Source organism: Poecilia reticulata, chromosome 16 (genome assembly GCF_904066995.2).
Source record: "Poecilia reticulata chromosome 16, P_reticulata-male-v2, whole genome shotgun sequence".
Classification (NCBI taxonomy): domain Eukaryota; kingdom Metazoa; phylum Chordata; class Actinopteri; order Cyprinodontiformes; family Poeciliidae; genus Poecilia; species Poecilia reticulata.
The window spans coordinates 21844206-21868367 of NC_088845.1; the positions used below are offsets into that span (position 1 = coordinate 21844206).

The 24162-nt window shown below is 37.6% G+C and overlaps 2 protein-coding genes across 4 annotated transcripts in view; both read right to left on the reverse strand.

The window, feature by feature from the left end:
* Positions 1–10246, reverse strand: part of LOC103478404 (focal adhesion kinase 1) — a 59198-nt gene extending 48952 nt beyond the window's left edge. Inside the window, exons 1-2 of one of the 3 annotated variants that reach the window (XM_008432243.3) lie at positions 9966–10246; positions 247–273 (exon numbers count right to left, since the gene is read on the reverse strand). Coding sequence is in view for 1 of the 3 variants with exons in the window: in XM_008432238.3 (XP_008430460.2) it covers positions 247–273; positions 8232–8268 (64 nt within the window). In the remaining 2 variants the exon portion in view is untranslated. Of the gene's footprint in view, positions 1–246; positions 274–8231; positions 8351–9965 lie in introns of those variants that run through there. The other 2 variants (XM_008432238.3, XM_008432245.3) reach the window with 2 other exon arrangements.
* Positions 10247–14167: 3921 nt separating this feature from the next.
* On the reverse strand, positions 14168–18855 carry LOC103478403 (protein NDRG1). The gene is made up of 12 exons (XM_008432236.3): positions 18698–18855; positions 18252–18357; positions 17797–17917; positions 17636–17698; positions 17479–17539; positions 17056–17142; positions 16103–16159; positions 15827–15993; positions 15644–15743; positions 15288–15323; positions 15155–15206; positions 14168–14775 (listed from the first exon to the last, which is right to left on the reverse strand). Exons 1-12 carry the CDS (start codon positions 18743–18745, stop codon positions 14555–14557), a joined length of 1119 nt encoding a protein of 372 aa, XP_008430458.2. The 5' UTR covers positions 18746–18855; the 3' UTR covers positions 14168–14554.
* Between the last annotated feature and the right edge of the window lie 5307 nt (positions 18856–24162).

Below are 24162 nucleotides of genomic sequence, written 5' to 3' on the forward strand. Positions count from 1 at the left end.
TCAAAAAGAATACAATATTCAAGAAAATGAAGAAATGTTTATACCATAAACAGAGTTTAACTCACATGCTGCAACCCCCTAAGGGTAGCGTGTGAGAGAAATGTAATTTAACATCGCACCAGGCTGTGATCTGCAGCTAGAACTAATCCATTTTGATTCCATTTATAATCTGGCAGAAAAAAATAAATTAAAATAGAAAAACAATATACAGCAAATATGCAGCACATAAGAGAAAATTGTACTCACCAGCATAATAAGATATTCTGGAAATCTCTGGAAAAGAGGAGACATGAAAGAAACATTTTACTTTGTTAGCCTTGATAGTAAAACATGCAAGAGTTTTACATGGTGAATAATTTACAGTGACAGGATGTAAATCAACGGAGCTGTGGCATAAATGAGTCACCACACTACGTAGCACATAATTCATTCACAGTGTGCAGTGGACGTACTGTTCTCTGATTCCTTAAAATAAAAACGGCATCTTACACTGATCACAAAAAAACCTGCGTGGGTTTACAGTGGCTGAACATCAAATTAAGAAAGAAAAAAATAAAAGAAAGTAAGGTAAACTTACTTTCTTTTATTTTCTAATGGGAAAAATCAATTAGGGATTTTCCCAGACTAAACCTTAGGACTCTGGGAAAAAAATACTAAGTAAACATGAAGTTTACAATAGCAGATATTTCTACAATGGACAGGTTTTAAATATAGAACCTGGAAAAGACATAGAAACTGGAAGGAAGGAATGCCGAAAGTAAGGAAAGCCATGGGATGAAAGGAAGGAAGGACAAGAAAATAAAGAAAGAAGTAAGGGAAAAAATATAGGAAAGAAGAAGAAGAAAGTATGGGAGGGAGGACACAAGGAAAGGAGGAAGGTAGAACACAATGAAGGCAACCAGGAAGGACACGTGGAAAGAAAGACACAAGGAAGCAAGGAAACAAAATGAAACCATAAGGGAATTAAGGATAAAACAAAATGACATAATAAAGGTAGAAAAAGAAATGACGGAAACGCAGGAAGAACACATGGAAATTAAGAAGTAGACCACAAAGAAAAGGTGGAAGGACATAAGGATGGAAGGAAAGACAGAAAAATCCTAGAAAGGCACAGGCACAGGAAATTTTATGGGGGGCAAATAGAGAGGAAGGAAGGAGACAAGGAACAGAGAAAGGAGGAAAACAAGGAAAGAGTGTCACAACTATTAGACCTTGAAGTAGGGGGGAAAAGGAGATTGAAAATTATTATAAAAATCCACATCTTTCTTTAAGTCACGTTATATTTCCATATTTATCCAGACCTGGAAAATATTGAAATGAAATTCCAGACTTTTCTGGTCTGCACAAAACATCCTGGTAACGAGTAAAACTAATGAGCAAATCCAAAAGTACTCTGCTGACTTGAAACCCTGACTGCTCAATAAACCCGACTTATTGACAGGAAGCATCTAATCACACGCTGCAGGTCCAGTTATTTAAACGCCGGTCAGTGCAAACCAACTCGGTTACACAGCAGCTGAAAAGGATGCAGAGGATACCATACGTGCTGGGGTCTCTCACTCAGGTGGAACGAGGCGAGAGTCATGACTGGACAGAATTTATCTGCTCCGTCATGCTGTCATAACTTTACACCGAGTCTGTAATCTGCTTCCTGACCTCAGTCTCCTTCCAACCACGACTTTAATCGGAGCCCTCACGAACGCTTTGCCATATTCTTTTTCAAAAACGACACCAAAATGAGCAGCTTGATGAAATGTCCTACACTGCGAGTCTATGCTGACTCCTGTTACTAAGCAACAGCCACTAAGCAGGACCGTGGCACTAATAAGGATGCAAATGCTTTGTCTTTTAATACTTGTGGGATAAAATCCAAACAGTCCAAAACTGGAGTGTAATGTGTAGTTGGAGGATGCTTTCAACCCCCGTGTTACATAAAAAAATGTTGTACTTCTTGCTAGAAATTAATTTGCAAATAAGTAATCAGACAGGATTATAATTCTCGATTTCATAGTGGCACATTTAAGACATAATATACCAGAGCAAAATAGGTTATAATAAAGTTTTTTGGACCAGCTTAAGCTTTGGGTTACAACACATCTTTCATTTTGCTTAGCTAAAAAAAAGAAATATATATGTAACAAAATTTATTTCAGATCTAAAGTGAACTTAATGTCCGGCTGTTTGGTTTCCCACCAATCCCACAGATTATCGTTAAATCAAGATCTGTACACAATGTAGGTCAATCCATGCCTGACTACATTGTCTCATTCTTCTTACAGCTACTGCTTTAAGACCGGAGCCAGATGAATCGAGACACTGTCTCGCTGTAATGGCCTTTCATGTGTAATTTAGAAAGGAAAACTATCCACTAATTTAAAAGCTGGAGGCTCGGTACGTTTAAAAAGGTACTGAAACCTTCAGTGCTGCGCCTAGACGAGATAAACAGAAGCATTCTTCTAGGCAGAAACTGAATTTTCTTCTTTATGTGTGTTTTGCAACATATTTAATCAAAAAAAGCAGGAAGATCTACTACTTTTTCCTACTTATTATTGTGTTGGTGGATCTTAATTCAATTTTATCAGCTTTGGTAATTTGCTAAGTTGTCTCTCTGATGCAGACCAATGACTTCCCCCGACAGGAGAGAGAGGAAGCTCACTGTAGAGCTGTGCCACCTCATGAAGAAAATAATAGCAATATAAAGCGTCCTGTCAAATGGCAATATCGACGTAATGATGTCACAACCAGTTACTGACACAGAGCGCACATAACTCCTGGCTACACATCGCTCCAGCTGGTGGCAATAATGCAGCTCTTACTTGGCTTGCCTTCTGCTTTTAAAGCTCAGAAGAGGCACCACAACAACGATAACATCGCTTACTATTTATGCGTTAACACATACGGCGGTCCACTGGGTGAAAAGAGGAGATTGCTCCTTTTTTCACCCCTCCAAGTGCCATTTCAGACAGCAGTGCAGAATCACCGCTTAAATCCGGTAATATTTCTGGGTTTAAATTTGGCTCACAGAGTTGCTCCACTGAGGATATTACTCACTGGAGTCTCTGGAAGCTACTTTAATCATATGTAAGGTGTTCAATACAGGAGAAAAGAGCTCAACATCTATGTTTTTAGAAGTTAAATTCTAATGCAGAGATAAGATTTTAATTGATCTTACCTTTACAATACTTACAGTGAGAACTGAAAGTACAGTATTTAGTTAAATCCAGGTGGTGATTTATTATTTTTTTTATCATCTTGAAAGTGTATTTTGGCTGGAGGGAATTAAGCCATAAGAGTAATAAAGAGTGGAATAAACAAAGAAATGTGTTACAAGAATGTCAAAAAATTATTTTTAAGCTTCTTTCAAGTGACACAATTCTTGAACAATCTCAGGAATGCTCAGCATGTCTTTGTCACGTCACATTTTCCTATAATCACATAATCCAATTATTGCCACAAACATGTACAAACAACAAAAAGGAAAGAAAGGGAAGTGCAATCGGGAAGCAGGTTCAGCTTGCATTGTTTCTTGGTGTTTGGATAAAAAAAAAAAAGTAAATTTCTAAAGCTGAAATGCATGTTCATTTTCCTTATGAGTTTTCCTATGCAGTTTTAAGTTAGTATTTTAAAAAACATTACCTTGCCATCTAAAGATACAAACTCACTTTGAATCATGAAGATCTTTGGCTGTAAAAACAACCTAAAAGTGGTACTGAAACATGCGTTACTACAAGAGACAAAAAAATAAAAAACAATTTCAGCTGCATGATTCTTTTCCTCCTACTCTATCACACCCCCTTTCTGCTCTTAGCTTCTTTCTATCTCCTACTTGGAAAAAAAAAACAAAAAAAAAAAAACATCTACTGCCTCTGGCTACCAACCACAACGGCTACGCAAGTTGACTCAACGCTGAGGGCATTGCACAACTGCATTCTCATCAAAACAACAACAGCAGTGTTGTGAAGCTGCTCTCTGCAATGTTCAGTTCGCCACGGAGGCGTACGCTAATACACACGTGCAACGCAACTTTGGAGCAGAAATCAAAGCCCTTCCAGAAAACAGCCACAGCTTTAATGAGGTGCAACAGTTAAAGAGTTAACACAGCAGCAAAGACTGTAAGCGTCACTGACATTATCAGTGCCCTCTTTCACATCTGCATTTTTCATCTTAGGCTGAAAACATATCGACATGCATAAACTTTAAGAGCTTAGAAGCAAACACAGCAAGGGTGCATCACACTTGCAACACGCTCATATTTAAAAGATTTGCCCTGAATCACATTATTCCTTACTTAGAAATGTATACTTGTGCCATGACAACCTCAGTTGACCACAATGAATAACTTAATCAAAACAGTGAAGATCGGATGCAAATAAGGGCAGAGGCTTGCCTCGATGACCTTTCACTAGTTCAACCAGGAAGCCTGCTCATCAAAGCATACTGAGCTACCATTAAATTGTTGAGTTTCTATTTGTGTTTTAATGTTAAAAATAACTGTTTTATTTTTTTTTAGTTTAGGTGTTTTTACATTGCTTTTTTCTTGAATGGGGAAAAAAATACACTAGAAATTGCTTAAAGCAGTGCTGAATTTCCAAAGAATATCAGCGATTCAAGTTTATTAGATTCTGAACCAGCTCTGTCATTAACCTGGCTTCTGTCAATTTTATGGAATAAAATAAGAAAATATGTTGTAAATTACATTATTTCTGTTTTTGAGAGTATCTTTGTTTATTTTTTCCTGAGATCTGTGAATTTCTATCTAGGGTCAGCTGCAGTCCATCTCCTGGTGCAATCTCACCCATTTTTGCTCCACATTTCTCCCAAGGCTGCTGGTATTATAGTGTAAATATTTTTTTTCTACCACATGTTTTCCTTTCACTAAACTTCCCATTAATATAAGCAGGAATCCAGTATTCTGAAAAGCCAGCTTCTTCAGCAAAGACCATTAATCGTTAATTGACTTGTGCAGGGTTGTTGTTAAACAATCCTTATGGTCCTGTAGGTCATAACATAATATATCTCTGTTAAAACATCATTTTAAATTGCTCTTATGTAATATTTTAATTGTTGGAATAATTGATTTTTGGGTTTAATTAGCTGCAAGTCATGAAAATTGACAAAAACTAGAAATATATCAACTGTGTAATTAACCTAATAGAGTTTTTCTTTTAGAATAACTAAAGAACCTCAACATTTCTAATTTATTGAGATTAATTTTTGCCGTCATGTTCAAAAGCAGAAGCACTTTCTAGGTTCTGTGCATCCGTGCATAATGTTCCTTTGCTGAGCCGAGTCTAATAAACGAGTCTCAGCTCTATTTGTATGCGTGGCAAATGGTGCCCCCTTTCACTGTCATTCCCACAAAGGAAAATTTTAATAGATTGGTGATGAATAAGGGTAAACTTTTAACCTTAGCAGTTCCATATACCTCACAGTTAACAGGAACTATGATTTCCATTTCAGGCTGCACAAGCTCTGATTCAGCCCAGATCTACTCATATGGATTCTTCTCACTTCTCCTTTGAAACAAAACCCGTTCACTCAACGAGACACAAAGGAGGCTCTCGTTTAAAATCCAAGTCAGATGAGGTTTAACATTTTGATGTTTTTTTGTCCGAGTTCTTTCTCTGACAGAAAGAGTAGGCTCATCATAAATCATGACTAAATCAGAGCTTTCTTCACTTACAATGCACCATTTGCTGCTTAAACACTTGACCATTTAATAAAATGAGAATATGACGTCCTTAAATTGTTTACTGTGGGGGAAAAAAAATCCTAGCATGAAGAATATGTCATCTGTGGAAATAACAATATGCTTCAATTAATCATTTTTGTAAACACCCAAAATAGATGATTTGGTTTAACTTCTTACTTTTTCCACAGTCAGTTCAATGAGAGCAAAGCCAAATACTGCGTTTGTTTGAAGTATGATTGAACAGTTTTGTGATGTTTAGCAGTCCACTTATGCTACTGATGTGTTAAAGTAAGCTCTTAAATAACAGATGAGTTTTATGTTTTTAACAGCTCTTCATCTGTGAGTCTTTTGTTTTGGCAAGTAGATTTCTGAATAAAAAGATTATTGAGTTTTTAACGCCTCTACCCATCAATATCTTTGTCATTACGATAAATATCACAAAATACTGTAATAAAAAAAAAATGTTATACTTCTTTTCTTTGCTCAATTTATTTTTCTTTTTTAATGTATACATTTATATTTTCTAGTCTCATAACAGTTGAAGGCCTTGTCACCCATTCCTGGTAATTCAAACTATCTTAACAAAAAGATCAACTTTATGTTAACAAAAGAGTAGAAAGTAAAAATGAAAGAGTTGACTGCAAAAGTGATAAAACTGAGAGCATCTACATGTATAATTCGACAAAATAACTATTACTTCAAAGGCAATGAATTATCACTGTGTTAAACAGCAAACGTTAAAAGTTATATATAACTTCCACATATGAATTCTTTCAACTAAAACCCTATTAACCTGATTTTAAAAAGCTATGAAGCCCTAAGTAAAAGTTTCATTTTTCTTTTCTTTATCCGATTTATTTATTTAAATGTAGGGTTAGTGAAATGACATAAAATGAGAAATTATCAACTCATTAATGGGACGTTTTACTTATTGCATTTATGGCAAATTTAAGACAAATTACAACTCTTTGAAAATTTCAAGTCTTTTGCGGAGTAAAGTGTTTTAAGGTAAAGAAAAATGAATGCATAAAATGCTCATTATTATAGTTAGCTTACTATTAATTACACAATCTCAGTACCTAACACAGAGTCGCGGCCACATTGAATAACTTATGCAAAACAGTGAGGAATGGATGCAAATAAGCGCCGACTGGTGATGGCAGCAGGAGGTCTGCCTCAAGCCACACTTTTCACTGATAACTCCAGGCAGCCTACTGTGGAAAAAATGACAAACACAGATCCAACAAATTAATTATAAGACTTCTTGGAATATTCACCCCCCCTAAATTTTAAAACGTAATTAAATTATATATATATATATAACTACAATTCAACTGCCTTTTCATGGGAATTTCACAGATGGATGCTGCACTTAAAGATATGTAACAGTTTCCTCTTCGTCTGTTTACAACACAGCTTGTGAAGTGTAAAGAATATGGCACAAACTGTCAGGTATCTCTTAGCCATAGTTATTAGTGCAATAGCAGGAAATGTAGCCTGAGGCACAGGATGGGTGTTGGAGCCAGAGCAGCTCGGGGGATCCAACGCAGCGCGATAAAGGAACCACATTTGAGGCGAGACATGAAACAACGCAACTTACTCGAAATTATAAGGCACAGTTTTATCTTAAAAGATTAAGAGGGCGTGTTTGTTTTAATTTCTTACAATCGTAGAAGTGAACGCAGCGAGCATTCACTTCACTTCCCTGAGGGCCACTTGTGTCCAAGAATTACACGTTCTTCTTACTTTATATATAAAAATGGCCTCAAGTTGGTTTGTGTAGAAAATTATTTCTCACATCGACAATGACATTTGATAGCTGAGGGCTGTTGCTGTTTTGTCGTATTAGCTATAAATAAAGGCACAGGCATGAACATGTGCGAAAAGATCTTATTCTATGGGGTCTTTCTGGACAACAATTATTAAAGAAAAATCTCCAATCTATATTAGCCTCGAGACCTCTATGCTACAATAGATCCTAGATGAAAAAGGTAACCTCGGGACACAAAACATAATCAAAAGCTGAGGGGTGAAGACTACTCATTTAAAGTTCAAATTACTTCAATGGATGAAGTCTCAGCACTTTTTAATGGACTTTCCTCACAGTTTCAAAGGGAGACGTTGGCAGTGTGTCCCGTCATTAGATCAGGAGTAATTTAAAATCGTTCACTAGAAAATAAGAGAGCGTTCTCTGTTGACAGGACAACACATGTTCACAGAGGCAACCAGAATCCAGATTATTCAGGTGAAAAAAAGAAGAAGATAAAAATTATGCCACTTAAATTATCTGTCAAACTTGTTTCAGACACTAAGCAGCCAGGTTTGTCAAAGGAAAACAGAGCAGGCTGTCAACGTTCATGCGTCTTTATTTGTCTCTGCTCTCTACCTGCCTGATGGGTTGCATGCAACCGCTTGCATGGCTGTGAGCAGCACAAATTCCTTTCCAGCGCTCAGCCTGCCAGAGCCCCTCTACCTGGCTATCACAGAGCAGTTTAACACAGACTCATCCAGCCATGAGTAAAGCTTCCCGCTCACATACCTCCATTGGTGCAGCCCAGAAAGTCCCAGAACTGCATGTCAGCGATCGATGAGCAGAGGATAACACCTCCACCAGAAACCCTCCAAACGTCTGTATGTGCACCTCTCCTGTTGCTCCACTTCCTAGTTGCACTGTATGCTGTCACTTATAGGGGAGGAGGGAAAAAGCCCGCCTACAATCGCTTCGGACTGACTCACCTGGGGGCTGAGTTTCACCTCCAAACAGCTGCCTCCTCCCTCTGGATTCACTTCCCATCGCTTTTCTCAACAGCTTCCCCATCTTTCCCACGACTCTCTGTCCTTCATCCCTATCGCTCCACCACAGCGGGAATGATTAATCCACCATCATCCTCAGTGCTGAGTGACATCCGCATACCTGCCTCCTTATGGCACGGAAGGTAAAAAGGAGGTAGAAAGCTGACAGAATCAATCTCAGTGGAAATCCTTCTACAAATATAAATGAGCATTAGTGAAATAAATAAATAGATTTTCAGTTTAATAGAACATTTTTCTAACATCAGGTAGTCACATTTTTGTGTACTCGACAGTGTACAAAAAAAAAGAAGAGACTGCCACAGCCCCCTTTGAAATTCTAGTTTTGTAGATTGAGGTTTGGGTGTAAAAAGGTTTTATTTTTGGAAAAAGTGTGCAATATTGCCATTGAACTGGGCTACAAAAACGATTCTGCTAATTTCCAGGCAAAACATATTTTTGTTCAGGAAAAAAAAAAACAATCCTAAACTCTCCTTAACTCGGCTAAATATGTTCCTTTCCAACAACAAACAGGACAAAGATGTTATTTATTTTTAGTTGAACGTTTAGTAGAAAATAAATTGCTACGTACAAAGAATAGCTAGTGAGTCATTATCTGCCTCTTAAAACAGTAAAAATGTGCTGTAAATCTTTATAGTTTCGCTTCATTTATAGACATCTTTTTCCATAACCTAGAGGATTTAACTGGGGATGCAGAGATGGCTCTGGAGGCAGGTGGAAAGATGTGACCGCAGCCAAAAGTCACAGAGAGGAAACAAGAAAAAGCACAGCTCTCACTCAAAAACCACAGAAAGAAGCCAAAGGAAGGAAACTAAGAAATCACAACCATACCAAGCACCAATCTAAGTTTCATCATAACTACAATTGCATTTGTATTTATTCCTGTCACCCCAAGACTAGTATTTTCTTTCTCTGTTTATTCTGAAACTACATCTATTTAAACACTAGTGTGTTTCAATCAACATCAGATGTCTGTCGTTTTTGTGATTCGCAAGGCAGAAAGCCAGCCATAAACTTACACTCAGGTAAAAGAAAGAGCTGCTCCTCATATTTTATTCCTAAACACATCAACGATACTCGGACTATGTAACCAGTTGCTTAACAATAAAACAGATGTTTCGCCTGAATATTATTGCTCATCATGGCAGAAACGCACCTTGGTTTGGGACCTTTGCACCTACGGGATTAACACAGAGGGGTGGTTTCGGCCACTGCACCACTGTTTGTATGTTGAGAATACAAATGACTTCGTGATTTCAAAAGGACGAGAATTTCCTGAAGGGTAATCCACGGCAATTTCCCCAAATGCGTTTCCGAGCACCCAAAAAGAAGCACCCACGCCTGTAACGTTCACGTTAACCCCATTGTCTCTCAGTGTGTTACCCCCCTTTATTGCTAAGCTAGCTGAGCTAACAGTGGGCTATTCCCACTCAGTCCGCCCCCAGGAGGGATCAATACTCACCCGCTTCAGCCCAGAGGTCCGGCCGCTCCTTGCCTCCGAACCTGGTCACCTTATCCAGCGAGGAGCGGTCAATGTAGCATTTATATCCGCTGGAAACAGAACCGGCTCGGGCGCTTGGGTCCCTCTCTCAGTCTGTTGTCGTCCACAACAGCGCCGTGCCCGGTTGTTGGTGTCCACTGACGTTAGCTGACAGCGCTGCTGCGGCCGCTGCTGCTGGAGGAGCCAGGTTTCGACAACATGGCTGCAGCAGCTGGCTGTAGGAGAGGGGCCCACTGTCCACCCATACATATAATAATTTTATCTGAGGCAGTGCCTCTGACTTTTTTATAACAGCAACCCCTCAGTAAAAATACAAATTTAAGCAAATATTAAGAGATTTTAAAACAATTCTATAGACATTTTTATGTTGTGTATATTGACAAAAATGACACATGTTTGCACTCAATGTTTAAGAATTAAATATAAAATAAAATATTAGTACTCCGAGTTGAAAAAATAACCAGAAAGGTCCTCTAAATGATTCTAAAAGGTAACTATTAAGGTTTCTCATCAACCTTAATTTGAATTTCAATATGGTTGTTGTGTTTGTTTGATAATGGGGGGAGAAGGGGGAAGTGGGGTAAACAAAGTTTGCTAAGAGCATCAATTACAATAATGATAAACATTTTGTTAATTGATTATTTTTTTAAATCAAAAAGCAATAATGAAAAATAATTTTCTTAATATGTCTTTTCCCTTTGCTGTGGTAAAAATCAGACAAGTAAATAGAAACTTAAATTTACATCAACAGGAAAAAAAGGTCGTTCATCTGTATTCCTCATATGTTTTGTAACTATTATTGTACTGATGTGCTTTCCAAAACTTTGTTCATCTTTTGTAAATAAGCATTAATACAATAGAGAACTGAAAGAAAACAACATTACCCCGCCCAAAAAAAGTTGCAAAAATTATAGGAAAAAATAAAAACAAAGGACGTCAAAAAAAAGAGAAAAAGGCAAAAACATTTCAGAATAGAGGACAGAAAAATAAAGGACCAAGCTAAACTTTTCGAGTAGATACATAATCAATATATGACATGGTTGTGTAATACCTATTTAACAAAACAAATTTTATTTTTCAGCTTACTTATATGGCACCCTTCTGAATTATTGGCACTACTAATAAAAATGTGTAATAAGTTGAAAATAAATAAAGCTATTATTGCAGTTCTATAATCTGAAAATGAATAACTTAGAAAATGTAACGTTTAATATGATTATAACTTTTATTTGTATTTTCAAAATGTTGTTTTGATTTTCATGGCATTATGAGCCAGATGTTGAAAACCATCCATGGGCAGTGTCCTCACAGGGTGGAACATACGTTTCTAGCAAAGCTTGATATGTGAGAAAACAGGCAGAATGTTTTGGTTCTCAGTGGTGGTGATTATATATTTTTCAATATGAAAAGAAAATGAAACCAAAATTTCTGTTCTTCTGTTTTTTGACAATAACAGACTTGTGTTTGTATTGGGTCTAAGTAAACAGGATAACTTCAGACTGGAAGCAATGAAGCAACTGGAACACAGAAAAACACACAATGGACATCTGGAAAATCTGGCAGGGAGGTGAGGAAACTAACAGCCTTTTAACTGCTGGGAGGGTTAATGAGTGGGATGAGAACCAGACAGGTGTGACTAATCAGAGGAATTTTGAGCAGCTGGAGAAGAACCTCGGCAGATAACTATGAGGAGGTGACTAAGAATGGAACAGGGATAACTAAACTAAAAGATCTTCCTAAACCTAAAACTAAAGAGCAATGCTAATACTAGACACCATACCAAATATACAGTAAGTACAACACAAGAAAGAACTAACAAGCCCAACAGATATTAGTATTAGGTCTCTGGACCTAGCAAAGGAGTCAAGAGAGGCCCATGTCAAAGTCAATGAGACAATTGATGGAAGTGTCCTCCTGAATGGGTGCTAGGAAGCTGGAGAAACCTATGAAGGAGGTCTGTAGACTAACAATGTATTAACTCTGGAGAACTGCCACTAAGAGTTGCTGGACATACAAAGGAGTTCAGGAAATCATCTAGAGGGCCAACGTAGACCCAAGGCAGCTTGGGAGCGAGGCTGGGAAGAAAAGATGTCCCTATAGTCATTGTCAATAAAAGAGACCTTCTTGATGCTGTGATAGGTGCAGGAGAGAAGAACCGCAGACGATAATGAAGCGTTTAAGAAGAGATGGATAGTGATGAGGGTGAAAAAGAAAACAGTGCAGGAAAGGAGGATGATGATGAGGGAGACAAAGATGGCACAAGAAGTGGATGGTGATGAGGAGGATGAAGATCACACAGGAGAGGAAGATGATGGTGAGTATGCTCCATACAGCCCAGGAGACGATGGGGATTAATAAGGTGATGCTAAGAATATTTTCTAAGAGGTGGCACAGCAAAGGTCTCGGGAGTTGACCTTTACTGTCAACTCCCGAGGAAGAGATTTTATGGCGCTGTCTACGGTATCTACAGTGCCGAGCAGGTGAGGTGGGTGTTGCTACTATATGACTAAGCTGTGTTGTTGCTTATGCTAATAAGGATAAACTCCATTGCAGGATGAGGATAAACTCTGGAATGTGCATTTGGCTGCTGTACCTGGGGATGCAGCAGGTGGCATACTGGCACCAGGGCTACAAACGTGAGCCATCTAGTGCTGGGGCACGCCCCATCCAGTAGATGATGCAGGGCCTTGATTGAAGCCTCAATTTATCTACTATTTTGCTGTTTGCTTACTATTCTCTTCTTGGCTTTCGTTGTTTTGTAGATTTTCTTTTGCAGAATAATGTTGTGTTTCAGAGGAGTTTTTTTTTTAAATAAAATTTCATGTGACTTCTGAATTTTCATGACTTTATTTTTTTAGCTTTGTTTTGTGCTTTGCCACTGAAAGAGTATCTATGGCATTTACCCCAGAATTTACAATGAGTTCAATGCACTGAAACACACTGACATGAAACGACTCTTGACATGCAAGTAGGAGCCCTACACTGAGCAAGAACGGAGCTCTTATGTTTATATGAAGTCTTAAGAGACTTCTTCCATGAATAATTCATCACAGCAGTCTAATGAACAACAGACAAAAGAAGCTTTGAAATCTAGATGCACCCCCAGACCTACGCGCATGCATAAGTGGACGCATAAACCAAATAATTGTGACTTTGATGCTGGCTGTCATTATATTGCCTTGGATTTGTTTTTCAGCCATTTCACACTCGAAGCTCAAAACAATCCGTCTACTCATGGGCCTACACAAACAGTCCCACCTACATATGCATGCAGCGAATCTCCATACAAACACAAGTTCAAGCAGACACACACTGATGTCACAGATAGTCTCTGAACAGACATGTACAAACTGACTTGAGGGAGCTCAGGGCTTTGTAATGGATTTTCAGAAACTCAAGCTGCAAAGATTACATCGAGGTGGACCACGATCACAACCTGCATTTACTCTCCATAGATTAAAGCAACAGTTTTTTATTTGTGACCACTGCAGTTGTAGATTTCAATAGCTTTATTGTCAGTGTGTGCATAAACACTTTTTGTTTTGGATCAAACATAGTTTAGGATTTTCAAGCAAAATTCATCAAATGAATGGATAATATGAGTGTCCAAGGAGTTAGCATTATCTTGTACCTATTGCTCTTTATTGCACAGCAGTAAGAAAAAAATCATGACTGACACAAAAGTTTACTTTTAGCATAATTTATTACACAACACTATGCGACACTTGACATCTACATTTGTCTTATAACTCCATCTAGTGGTCTATCTGCCTCCCCGTCTTGTTGGGAGTTGAAATTAAATTCCATTCAACTCTTATTTTTTTCCAATTTTTAAGAAACAAATTTCTATAAATATATTCTCATAGCCTAATTTTATCATGTCAAATTATTTCTACATAGTTTAAGAATATGTAGAAGTGGGAGTGAAAACATGTTCACAACAGAATAGAAAGCAAAATATTTTCAGGACATATAATCATAGCTTTTAATTTATATTAACTTAAGTTTAATTTCAAGCATGAAACAATTTCAATGAATTGTTTGGCCAATTGCAGTTAAATAAAGTGCTTAGAAATTACCACAATATGAACGCTGTTGTTGACTGCAGCTGTTAATAATATTGAGTTTCCATGATCACCAGATACAATTCAGTTCTACAAGTCTGACATTTTTTCCCTTTATTTTCACATTTTATTAAATTTTTTACAGCAATTGCAACTACAACTTCTCAAGACAAAACACCAACAACACTGTACACCAGAATTACCTGACAACTTGAATTATTTTCTCCTCTACTTTATTTGAAATGAAAAACACAACGAAGCTTACAACTAATACAAGCTGGTAATCAAGGTAAAAGAGGACATCATTAGACAGGCAAAAGAAAATCAAGAATAAAATAAGTTAAAATTATATGTGATCTTTTATGTGACAGACAAAATAAATATGATGACTGGATTACTTTAAGGAAATTACTAATAAAGATGTAAGTGCAGGTACAGTGAGTTTTGAACTGAGTTAAGTGCGAGGGTCTAAGCGGCACTGATACTCTAGCATGCCAGTTCAGCCGTGTTTGAGACGTTCTGGCTTATGGTAGAAATACTCTCCATGGAGACATCAGTGTGTGCACAGCCGCGCCTCTCCTCGGTGCCATGTGAATGTGTTCGTCTATGCTCATTGGTGTGAGCGCGGCCTCGAGAGCCATCGACTGACATATTGCTGCAGCTGGAGGTCGTTCTTGAGCGAAGTCTGGTCATGCTGGCGCTGGACACTGAAGAAAAATTATAAATAAGTTTTTATTACTGTGCGCTAACAAAATCTATGATCTTTTTTTTATTTGATATAGTTTTTTTATAATAGCTTTGGTTTTATATATGTAATTTGTAATGGTTGAACATTAGAGAATGAATTCTCTGAATACACAAATTAACAAAAATAGAACTTTATTAAGTATTGTTAAAATCAGTGGTTAGAAGAGAAAGGGCAGACTAATATAACAGTAACAGAAGTACAAATAGCCACTCTTAGCAACCAAGGTATAAATCTAGCTCACAAAGAATTAAGGCTATTGTTCAATCCAATATTAGCAAGGTCTCTCAAATAAAGTCGCTAATGAGTGCATAGCATACAAATATTTATAAGTAACTTACAGTATCCCATTCCTTGGATAAAATATTTAAGAGCTTCAATCACTTTGGCTGGCTGTTGAGAGAAAAATAAAATATAGTCAACTTTTTCTTGACCAAAATGGAGTAGAGTATATTGTATGACTTACTGTCATACCTGAACAACTTGGGGAAGTCCTCCGCAGTCTGCCATCTAGAAGAAAGACAGAGCAGCACAATTATAGCTTTCTAGCACAAATTAGTGTCAGAAAAGAAATTATCAGCAGGAGAGAATAAATGATAAATATTTTATTAATAAATAAAATGCCAACAGTGATTCAAATGGCTCATTGCACAGGGCTGCACAGCCTTTGGGGTGGCATAAGTGCTCACAACAATGCTTTCAAACTAGTAAGTTGGGGTAGGGGTCAGAAGACGGGTCTTGGCCCCAACATGACAGCCTTTTGTCTGGTAAAATACAATAAACATGCTTCAAAAACAGCTCTATTGTTCTCCAATCCAAGATTTGTTTACCTTGAGCAGTGTGGTCTTTGTGGGGTTCAGTTTAGAGTTGCAGTCAACCACAGCTTCCACAGCAGGAGAACTGTCCCCAACAACCAACAGGGATGAACACCTAGAGCCAGAAGGAGTTAATTGTTATGAGGTGAGCCTGCTGCCAACGTTCTGTCTACTTTTTAGATCTATTGTTTCACTCACAGGAGTGTCTTGACATTGACGTTCCCTCCAGGTACAGGCCTCTCTATCTCCAGAGCGTTGCGGTTGTTGTAGGAACGTAGAAACTGACTCACGTTGGATTGGTTCATTGTTGTTGTGATGTAGTGACGATATGTTGACACAAGGTCGTGATTTGCCTGGATCTCATCCTATTGTAATCCATGCAGATGCATTATGCATGTTAAGCTTTTGTTCAGATTTTTTTTTTTTATCATAAACATATGAAAAGCTAAGATCCTGTTGTTCCAGATAACTTACCTTTCCAAACAAGTGTGTGATAACTCTGTCTGGAAGAGTGAGGGTCCAATCAGTAATCTATAGTATGACACAAACATTTGCATCACATTTTGCTATATTTAATTTCCATAGGAATTCTATAAAGCTCTTCTGAGCTCAGATAACTCAGAAAGTGTTTATTCAATACAATATCCATTAAAGAGAGAAAGCAGTAGTAAACATATGCTTAATTGGTCAGTTAGGTCAGAAATTAATTTAATTAGTATTGTAAAAAAATATAGCAAGCTTTAAAGACCCTTCAAAACTCCCCTAAGTATTATACAAAGTGTTTACAGTCCCAATAAACTTAAGTCCTCACAGTACCTTTAAAAATAGCATGTAAATTAAAGAAAAAAAAGTTATGACAAACTTGTCATTGCTACTTGGGGGGCCTATGAGACTAACTGGTAATTGAGCTGCAATTTATAGTACTTTTCAACAAACATTTGAAGTTATAAAGCTTCCCATTAGCATGCATATAACGCAAATATTTGTCAACATTTTCTTCAAGACTTTAGTTCTTGTTGGTGGACCTCATGGCAACAGGAGGCCATTAGCAGCTGCGTAGAGCATGTTCAGCATATTGCTGTTTTATTATATTAACCATGACGGAGTTAAACTGCAGCCAAAGTAAACTGTATTGTATTGTACTGTATTGTTTTTACATTTTTGACCATTTAAGGATCCAGTCATGTCGTTGGGCTTAGGATGTGGAGGTTTAAAGACAGAAGGAGGAATCAAAACTGTGAGTTAGGTGAAACATACTCTGTGTTACATAATAATCTTTTTGAATATGAAAGGAGATAAAACTCTCTATAAGGAACATTCAGAATGCAATCAGAAGCTTGGACTTTATGTAGCTGCTGAGTAATTACCTCATGGTTACATATAACGGCATCTGGATATATGGAGGACATTCAAAGATACATTTATACCTTGTTTGCAACAGTATCCATTAGGCTCTCTGCGTTGGGGTTAATGTTGATCAGAATCAATCCATCCACTAAATCAGGGTGATTCAGCTAAACAAAGAAGAAAACATTTGTCAGCTGTTCAGTTGCATAGTCAGGAAACTCATTGGCATGACATTCGAGTGTGACATTTCTCTTCTGTTAAAAATTGGGATGAGGTTCATGGCACAAACACTTTTACACTAAATCCTCATGTACAATATGAATGTGACTAATATGGATTAATCTAGAACTTTAATTTGTAAAGGCTGATGTATGTTTAATTGTCTGTCCATTACCATATAAACAGAAATAAACAGAAAAAAAGTAAAGGTTATTAATTTCAAAATATCGTGTGCAGGAGCATCATCTCAAGATCTGATTGAATCTGAAAAGATTCAGACTTACGGCAAATCTGGCCAGGATGTAAGCTCCAGCTCCAACTCCCACACCAATTATACTATTCACCCTGCAAAGCACACAAAAATGAGCTTAATGGCTCAATGTTTAGAAATATAGAACTGAAAGTGTTTAGTTTTGATGTCCTGAGATGAATTTGTCTTACTCAAAGTGATTGAGGACAGAGGGAAGAACCTCAGAGAGCTGGTCCATGGTGGGGTAGGTGTACCTGAAGGATCAAACATCTGATTTAAAAGCAGTTATAAGCTACGGTTGAATAACTGGTCAACTACAAAGTTCAATCTGAGTCTTTAAAAAACTACTTACGCAGTGGGCAGAGTCTTGGCTTCCTCATGTTGTCCAGGAGCTTCAACGTGACAAACAGGTAAATGACGAACAATTTCATGCATGTCTTCATGGTTGAACAAAGTCTCAAAACAAGATTTATCTGGAAAGAAAAAAAGAATACACATATACATACATTCTTATGTTAATTACTCATATTGATGCCTCTTTCAGCTAAAGCATATGAATCATTTGACATGTAGAGTAAGTATGACAAAATAGACAAAAAAAATTGTTGGTGGAGTCAAGCGAAAAGGTTTTTATCAAATGAACTTCTTCAGGTGGAAATAAACCTTAAGAAATGTGTCTTTCGTTGTAATTCTATTAGAAACTGATTCTTCAGCAGATACATTTTGATGAACTTATTTAATTTCAGTACAGATCATGAAGTGTAAACTACAGGATCACTGCTGATAGATCTCTGGGCTGCAGCTTACGGTTCAGTCCAATATCATGAAAGGTCAGGATGACGGGTCGGTTCGCTTTTGGAGTTCCTGTCAAGATGCAGTAGACGTCCCCATACTGAGTCTCCACGTGCTCCTCCTAATACAACATTTACATAGATATAATCAGGTCCCGCTGCTTCAGAGTGCATTCCATCAAGCATGCTGTCCACTTTGGCCAACGGACAAATGCAGATTGCACTTTAGTAAAATTACATTGAAGAGAATACCTTGCTTTAAGTCTGTGCTTTATTTTCGCTTTTACTTTTACCAAAGTTGCTAACATTAATGTGCACAAACCTAGTCCTTATATCTTATGATTTGTTTGTAAATAAGTTAACCATACCACAAAAAAGAGAGACAGTAGACCAATGCAAACTAAAAGAAAATCAAAAACCATGGATCTGTGTTACTAACGTGTTTTTTATTGTCATACTCACGGTGACTTGGGGCTCAAAGACAGAGTCATCGTTCTCCTGCAGAACCATGGTGGCTGCTTCAGAGCAGGTAGATGGGATATAAATCCTTTTGAAATGTGATTCTCTTCAGCTAGATACCCACTGCAGCGTGCAGGTCAGTATGTCTCTGACAGACTTATGGTTGAGCTGGTTTTTATATCCTCAGACACTGATCTACTTTTAAGTCTTAACACCAACCTGGTTCAGATGGGGCCAACTGGCCTTTTTCCTAGTTAATCTGACCTCAGGCTGCTGTGTTTCCACAGAGACAGTGGAGGTTTTTTTTGCATTTGGAATTAAATGAATTAGGACATCCTTGCTGCAAAATAAATGTCAGCATGCTTTAGCTGAAAATAAAATAACACCTAAGAGAAAGACCACTTATAACAATATTACAATCTTTTTGACTTTCTGCACTTTTGACACATTTTCAGCTGATGAGCAGCTAACTCAAACTGAAAACAAGAGCCAGATTTACAGGTTTGATGTTTATCAGTTTGCATGAAGGCATCATACAAATCTCTATATGTTTATCTGGACCACTAGGAGTTCAGCTGTTAAATCTCTGCAGGCCATCTGTTATTAACAGTATAGCAGGCTGTTAATGATATAGCTCAGCCATTGGGACCCTCCTTTTGTAGCTGCATTTTCAAATTAATTTCAATATACTACACTTATAATGCCAGTTTCATTAACTTCTGTGTAAAGGGGATGTCTGCTTTTTAATTAAGATATGCACTTCACTTTCAAGGCCATTATTATTACTTACATTATTATTTTTATAAAAAGTTTAATTGCGTAAAGCAAAGTGGCTCATATTGGTAGTCTAAATGTTATCTCAAAGAGCTATCCTTTAAATCTTAAATCAAATTGTAACAGCAGATCATAAGTCATGCTAACAAAATGTAGTGGTACCTCACAATAACTGCAAAGAATTTTATTTTTATGGAAGTTTACATGCAAAGCAGGAAGCTGTGACTGACTAGACAGGTAAAAACAAAGTAATTTACATTTATTTAAAATGGCTTGTGAAATTCACCTAGGAAGTAAAGAACTGTGCACTGCTGTTAATTATTTGACAAAACATTTGATCCCTCACTATACAAGATATTGCTCCTTCTGTTTTTTGATTAATCTTTATAGCTTTGACATCATAAATATAAACTTTTTGACTTGAGACCTCCGTTACAACAACTTGCTTCAAATCCAAACAAAACTTTAGAGTAACCAACATCTAAACAGGAAACAGATTGTTTCTTATCATATTCAAGACATTTAATATGTCTTGAATATGACATATTCAAGACATATTAGTTGTGCATATTATGCGAAAATGCTTTTTTAAATTTATATTTTATCGATTAGCTTTGGAAAAACAGGGATGTTAATTATATATTTTTTTATTTTGTCCTAAGTCACCAAATCATGTTTCAAATCACTTTAATGCTGTGCTATTTGGCAGATCTACTGCTATTGAAGCATCCGGCAGAACTTTGTTCCTAACATCCCTTTGCTGAGACTGCACAAATCTCTTTTTGTTATTTAATTAAATCAACTCAGTGGAAATTGAGAGCAGAAGTTGAACAGCAGACAGTAACACCTGGCTGAGCGGAAACATAGCAGACTGCTCTGTGACCACCTACATATGGACTCCAACATAGCTTGGACCACATAACACACCGTGCTGCACGGCAGCAGAGTGTGTAGCAGGTTTAATCCATTTAACGATGGCTAAAGAGCAGCAGGGAGCAGATGGGTCTTACTCAGCTTCACGTCATTCTCAAAGCCAGTGTATCGTTGGAAACCTAACTGGAGTCTGGCCTGCAAACCTATTTCGCCACCAACGCCTGTCCCATTTCCCATGGGTAGAACTGTGACTAAGCTTATTTGTCCGTGTGCTCAAACACAGAAGGTAGAGTTTCTAAATTTTAGTGTCTCAGCAAATTATTGTCAGAATTAAGCTACATTATGACAGCATCGAACTTGAATCAGCTCTCAATACTTTTATCCACTAAAACAAAAAAAATCATAAAAAACATAATTAACCATTTTGATTTCAGACCAGATCAAATATCACAAAAACACAAATTAATAAATCCCTTCATCCATTATCTGTGTCAGCTCAATATTATCAACTAGTTTCTATTGATATTAATAAATCATGCGAAAATAAAGTCGCAGACAATGTTTATCCACAAACCTTAACATTGTCCTCAATGTTAAGCTTTAGTCAATGGTTGTTGTTACGTCCGATGTTTAACATTCAGTGTTATCGTGGTTGTTTAATGCCGTCCAGGATTTTTAACTTTATCTCCGATGTTTAGCTTAATATCCAGGATATTTAACATTGTCCCCGATTTTCTTTTAATTTAATCAAGGATAATGCTTAATATTATCCTTGATGTTTAACATTATGGATGGACGGATAGAATGGATGGAGGGAGGGAACCAGGAATGGATGGATGGAGTTCATCTGGGTCAGAAAGCAGCTCAGGAAGTAGAGTTAAACACAGTAGAGTTAAATCCTCATTTTCTTTTCTCAGATCTGCCCAGCAGGAGAAGCTTGCTGCGTCTCCTCTCTTCCGGTGTCCATCGGCTCAGGTGAGGCCGTTTTCAGGCTGCTTGACCTCAAATCTCCCCCACCAATGGCGCCTCAGATGAGCGAGTCGTAGCGACACACGCACCGCCAACTAGTTCGGCTCACTACTGACGGTACCGGAGTCCGATTCCATCAAGCTGCTGTGACACCTGATGAAACTCTCCCTGCTCAGACACAAATAAAAAGGAGAAACAGGGAATCAGAGATTAATAATTTTCATCAACATTTATGTTGTTGTGATGGAAAATAAAAACCCAAACTGAGAAGAAAGAAGCTGCTGAGTGGAGGACCGAAGGGAAGAAGTCCTAAATAAAATATCATAAATAAATAAGCAGAAACTACAAAATAAAAGGAATTTTGAAGTTATATGTGTGTATAATATATATTTAGCTCTTTGTGGGGATTTTCTGTTTGTCTGCTGCTTCCCTCATCATCCACTAGATGGTGCCAAGAAGCTGCACTTACCTGGAAGGAGTGCCTGCTGTCTGGTTTCAGCGCACCTGGGATCAATCACCTCGTCATCATCTAGGAGAATATGAGGAGCGGGCTACCAACACTTCGACGCCTGAGTGTTTGGCCAGTTATGGTACTCTGTGCCCCTCTGAGTCAGCTCTTTGAAGTTTCTACGACATTATTTCAAGTAATAGTTCCCTGTTGCTTCTCTTTCAGGCGTTTCCTTGTGGCGCCTTAGATTATACCCACTGGTTGGCCGAGTCCCTAATCGCCTCTGCGGAAGAATTGTTGACAGTTCCTGGATTCACAGCTGGCAGTCGAATCGCTCCTCACATCTCCTCACAAGAACTTACCTGTCTGCCCTCCACCACAAGCCTCTCCCATCAACCTCCAAAGAACTCGCTGTCTGGTTCACACATTGAAACCTGGATCATCTCAAGGATGATCCAGGTTTCCGCTGCAAAGAGACCACAACCCCAGAAACCACAATACTTGCCCCCCCACTCCCTGGCGGAAACTCATCATCACACCAAGAAAGACCATTCCAGTTCCTCATAATTTAACTTGTCCAACTTGCATTCAACTAACCATCTCTCTCCCACTGCCTTCAGAGTTCTGGCGACCCTGGGTTCCCATCCACAGGACAAGAACCGCACATTCTCACATTTCATCACTGTCAAAATAAACTTTATTTATCTGATTTCCTATTCTCCTGATTGCGTTCGTCGGTTGGACCCCATTTGTAAATACAAGGGTTAAAAGACGTGAACCCAGGATTTCTTGACATTTTTTACTGTGGGCAACTTTTACTGAAAATATAAAGGTGACAACTTGTGGTGGCAACCGCTCAGTCTGCAGGTGAAAGTGTAACTCTCCGGCTCTCGGCTTTCAAAACATTCTAATTATACACACAGCAGCTGCTGCTGCCTGCCACATGCTTGACTCTGCGTGTATTTCTTCCATGTATGTGTGTGTGATGCCCTTTATGTGTAGAAGGCTGAAAATGTTCTGAGATAATGATCTGTGGAAAATATTCAATTTAGATTAGCTCAAGACTCCCACAACATTTTAAACAACCAGTTCATATTGTCATATTTTCAAAAAGTATTCACACTGCAATCACAAACTTAAGTGAATCTTAATTGATAGTTCACAATGACATAATTCATACTTGTGAAGCGTAATTAAAATTAAACTTTTCAAATTTCATTTAAATAAACAGCATCATGAAGACCAATGAACTAAAACTGAGGATTCTCAATTTAAAGTGCACAGAAAAGAAAATTCAATATCTCCAAGCTGGTGGGGTCACGATTGTAATGAAAAGTGGTTTTAAAATGTGTTACCACCTAGGGGCTAAATAAAATGCGCAACGTTATTTTCAAAACATTTTTTGTAAAAAAAAATAAAATAAATAAATTCTACATATTGGTTTATCACAAGTAAATAAAATGTGACTTATTTAACATTTTTTAGATACAACCCAATTTTCTGTACATTACACCGTTGAATAAACATAGTAATGTAAAATCAATTTAAAAGGATTGTTGTTTTAAAAAAAAATCCTCGGCAGAGTCCACAGTTCTCAAACTCAACAAGATTGACTGAGACTGTTGCTGAAAAGACGGTCACCTTCAGCTTTCAGCCTCGCATGTGGCTCAACCAGCAGGCCCTGATCACAAGGCCTCAGGAACCTCCCAGAGACATGTGGTTGTAAAGGCTCTGAGACAGTGTCTATTTCAAGCTTTAAAAGTAAGAACCGAGTTTTGTTCACTGAAGTCGATAGGGAACCAGTGTAGGTGGGTGTGAAGTATTGGGATGTGTGAAAACTGCTAGTGAACATCAAGCAGGTAGTGGATGTTTTGCAGGCAGATAAATAATGATTTGCTGGGGACATTCCTGAGGTTTTTCACAATAATTCAGTCTCAAAGAAATTAAAACATTAGTACCAACTCTCAGTTTTCACTGTGAGGCAATTTCCAATTCTGACTTTGAGACAATATCACTCAATTTTTTGCTGTTCTTCTTAAGTGACAAAAAAACAAATTAACCAAAGACAGGAAATGAATATCCAACCAAAAAAAAAAAGAAAAAATGTCAAAACAGATCTTCAGAGAGATCTTCATAACAATGGCAAAACCCCCAACACTGTATTTCTTGCTTGAAAGATCATAAAATGTATTTAATTTTAGTTTGAATTAAACTGAAGCTTTGAATTAGTTGGGGCTCAAAGGTCATAGAGTCCTACTGAATCGGAAATTCACTTTGCATTTCAGACCGCCTCATGAGTGAGATACTTTCTGTGGGACTACATAACAAAGTACTTGAGTGGAGGGCATGCACAGTGTAATTATGTATATCAACATGGATAATTAGTGTCAATGTTAAGCTGCCC

Coding starts and splice junctions, on each gene's coding strand:
- LOC103478403 (XM_008432236.3), bottom strand. CDS start 18,745: ATGGTTCTGCAGGAGAACGATGACTCTGTCTTTGAGCCCCAAGTCACC. Junction 17,699..17,796: donor GCCAAGACTCTGCCCACTGC/GTAAGTAGTTTT, acceptor TTGATCCTTCAG/GTACACCTACCCCACCATGG. Junction 15,207..15,287: donor GACTTCCCCAAGTTGTTCAG/GTATGACAGTAA, acceptor TTCTCTCAACAG/CCAGCCAAAGTGATTGAAGC.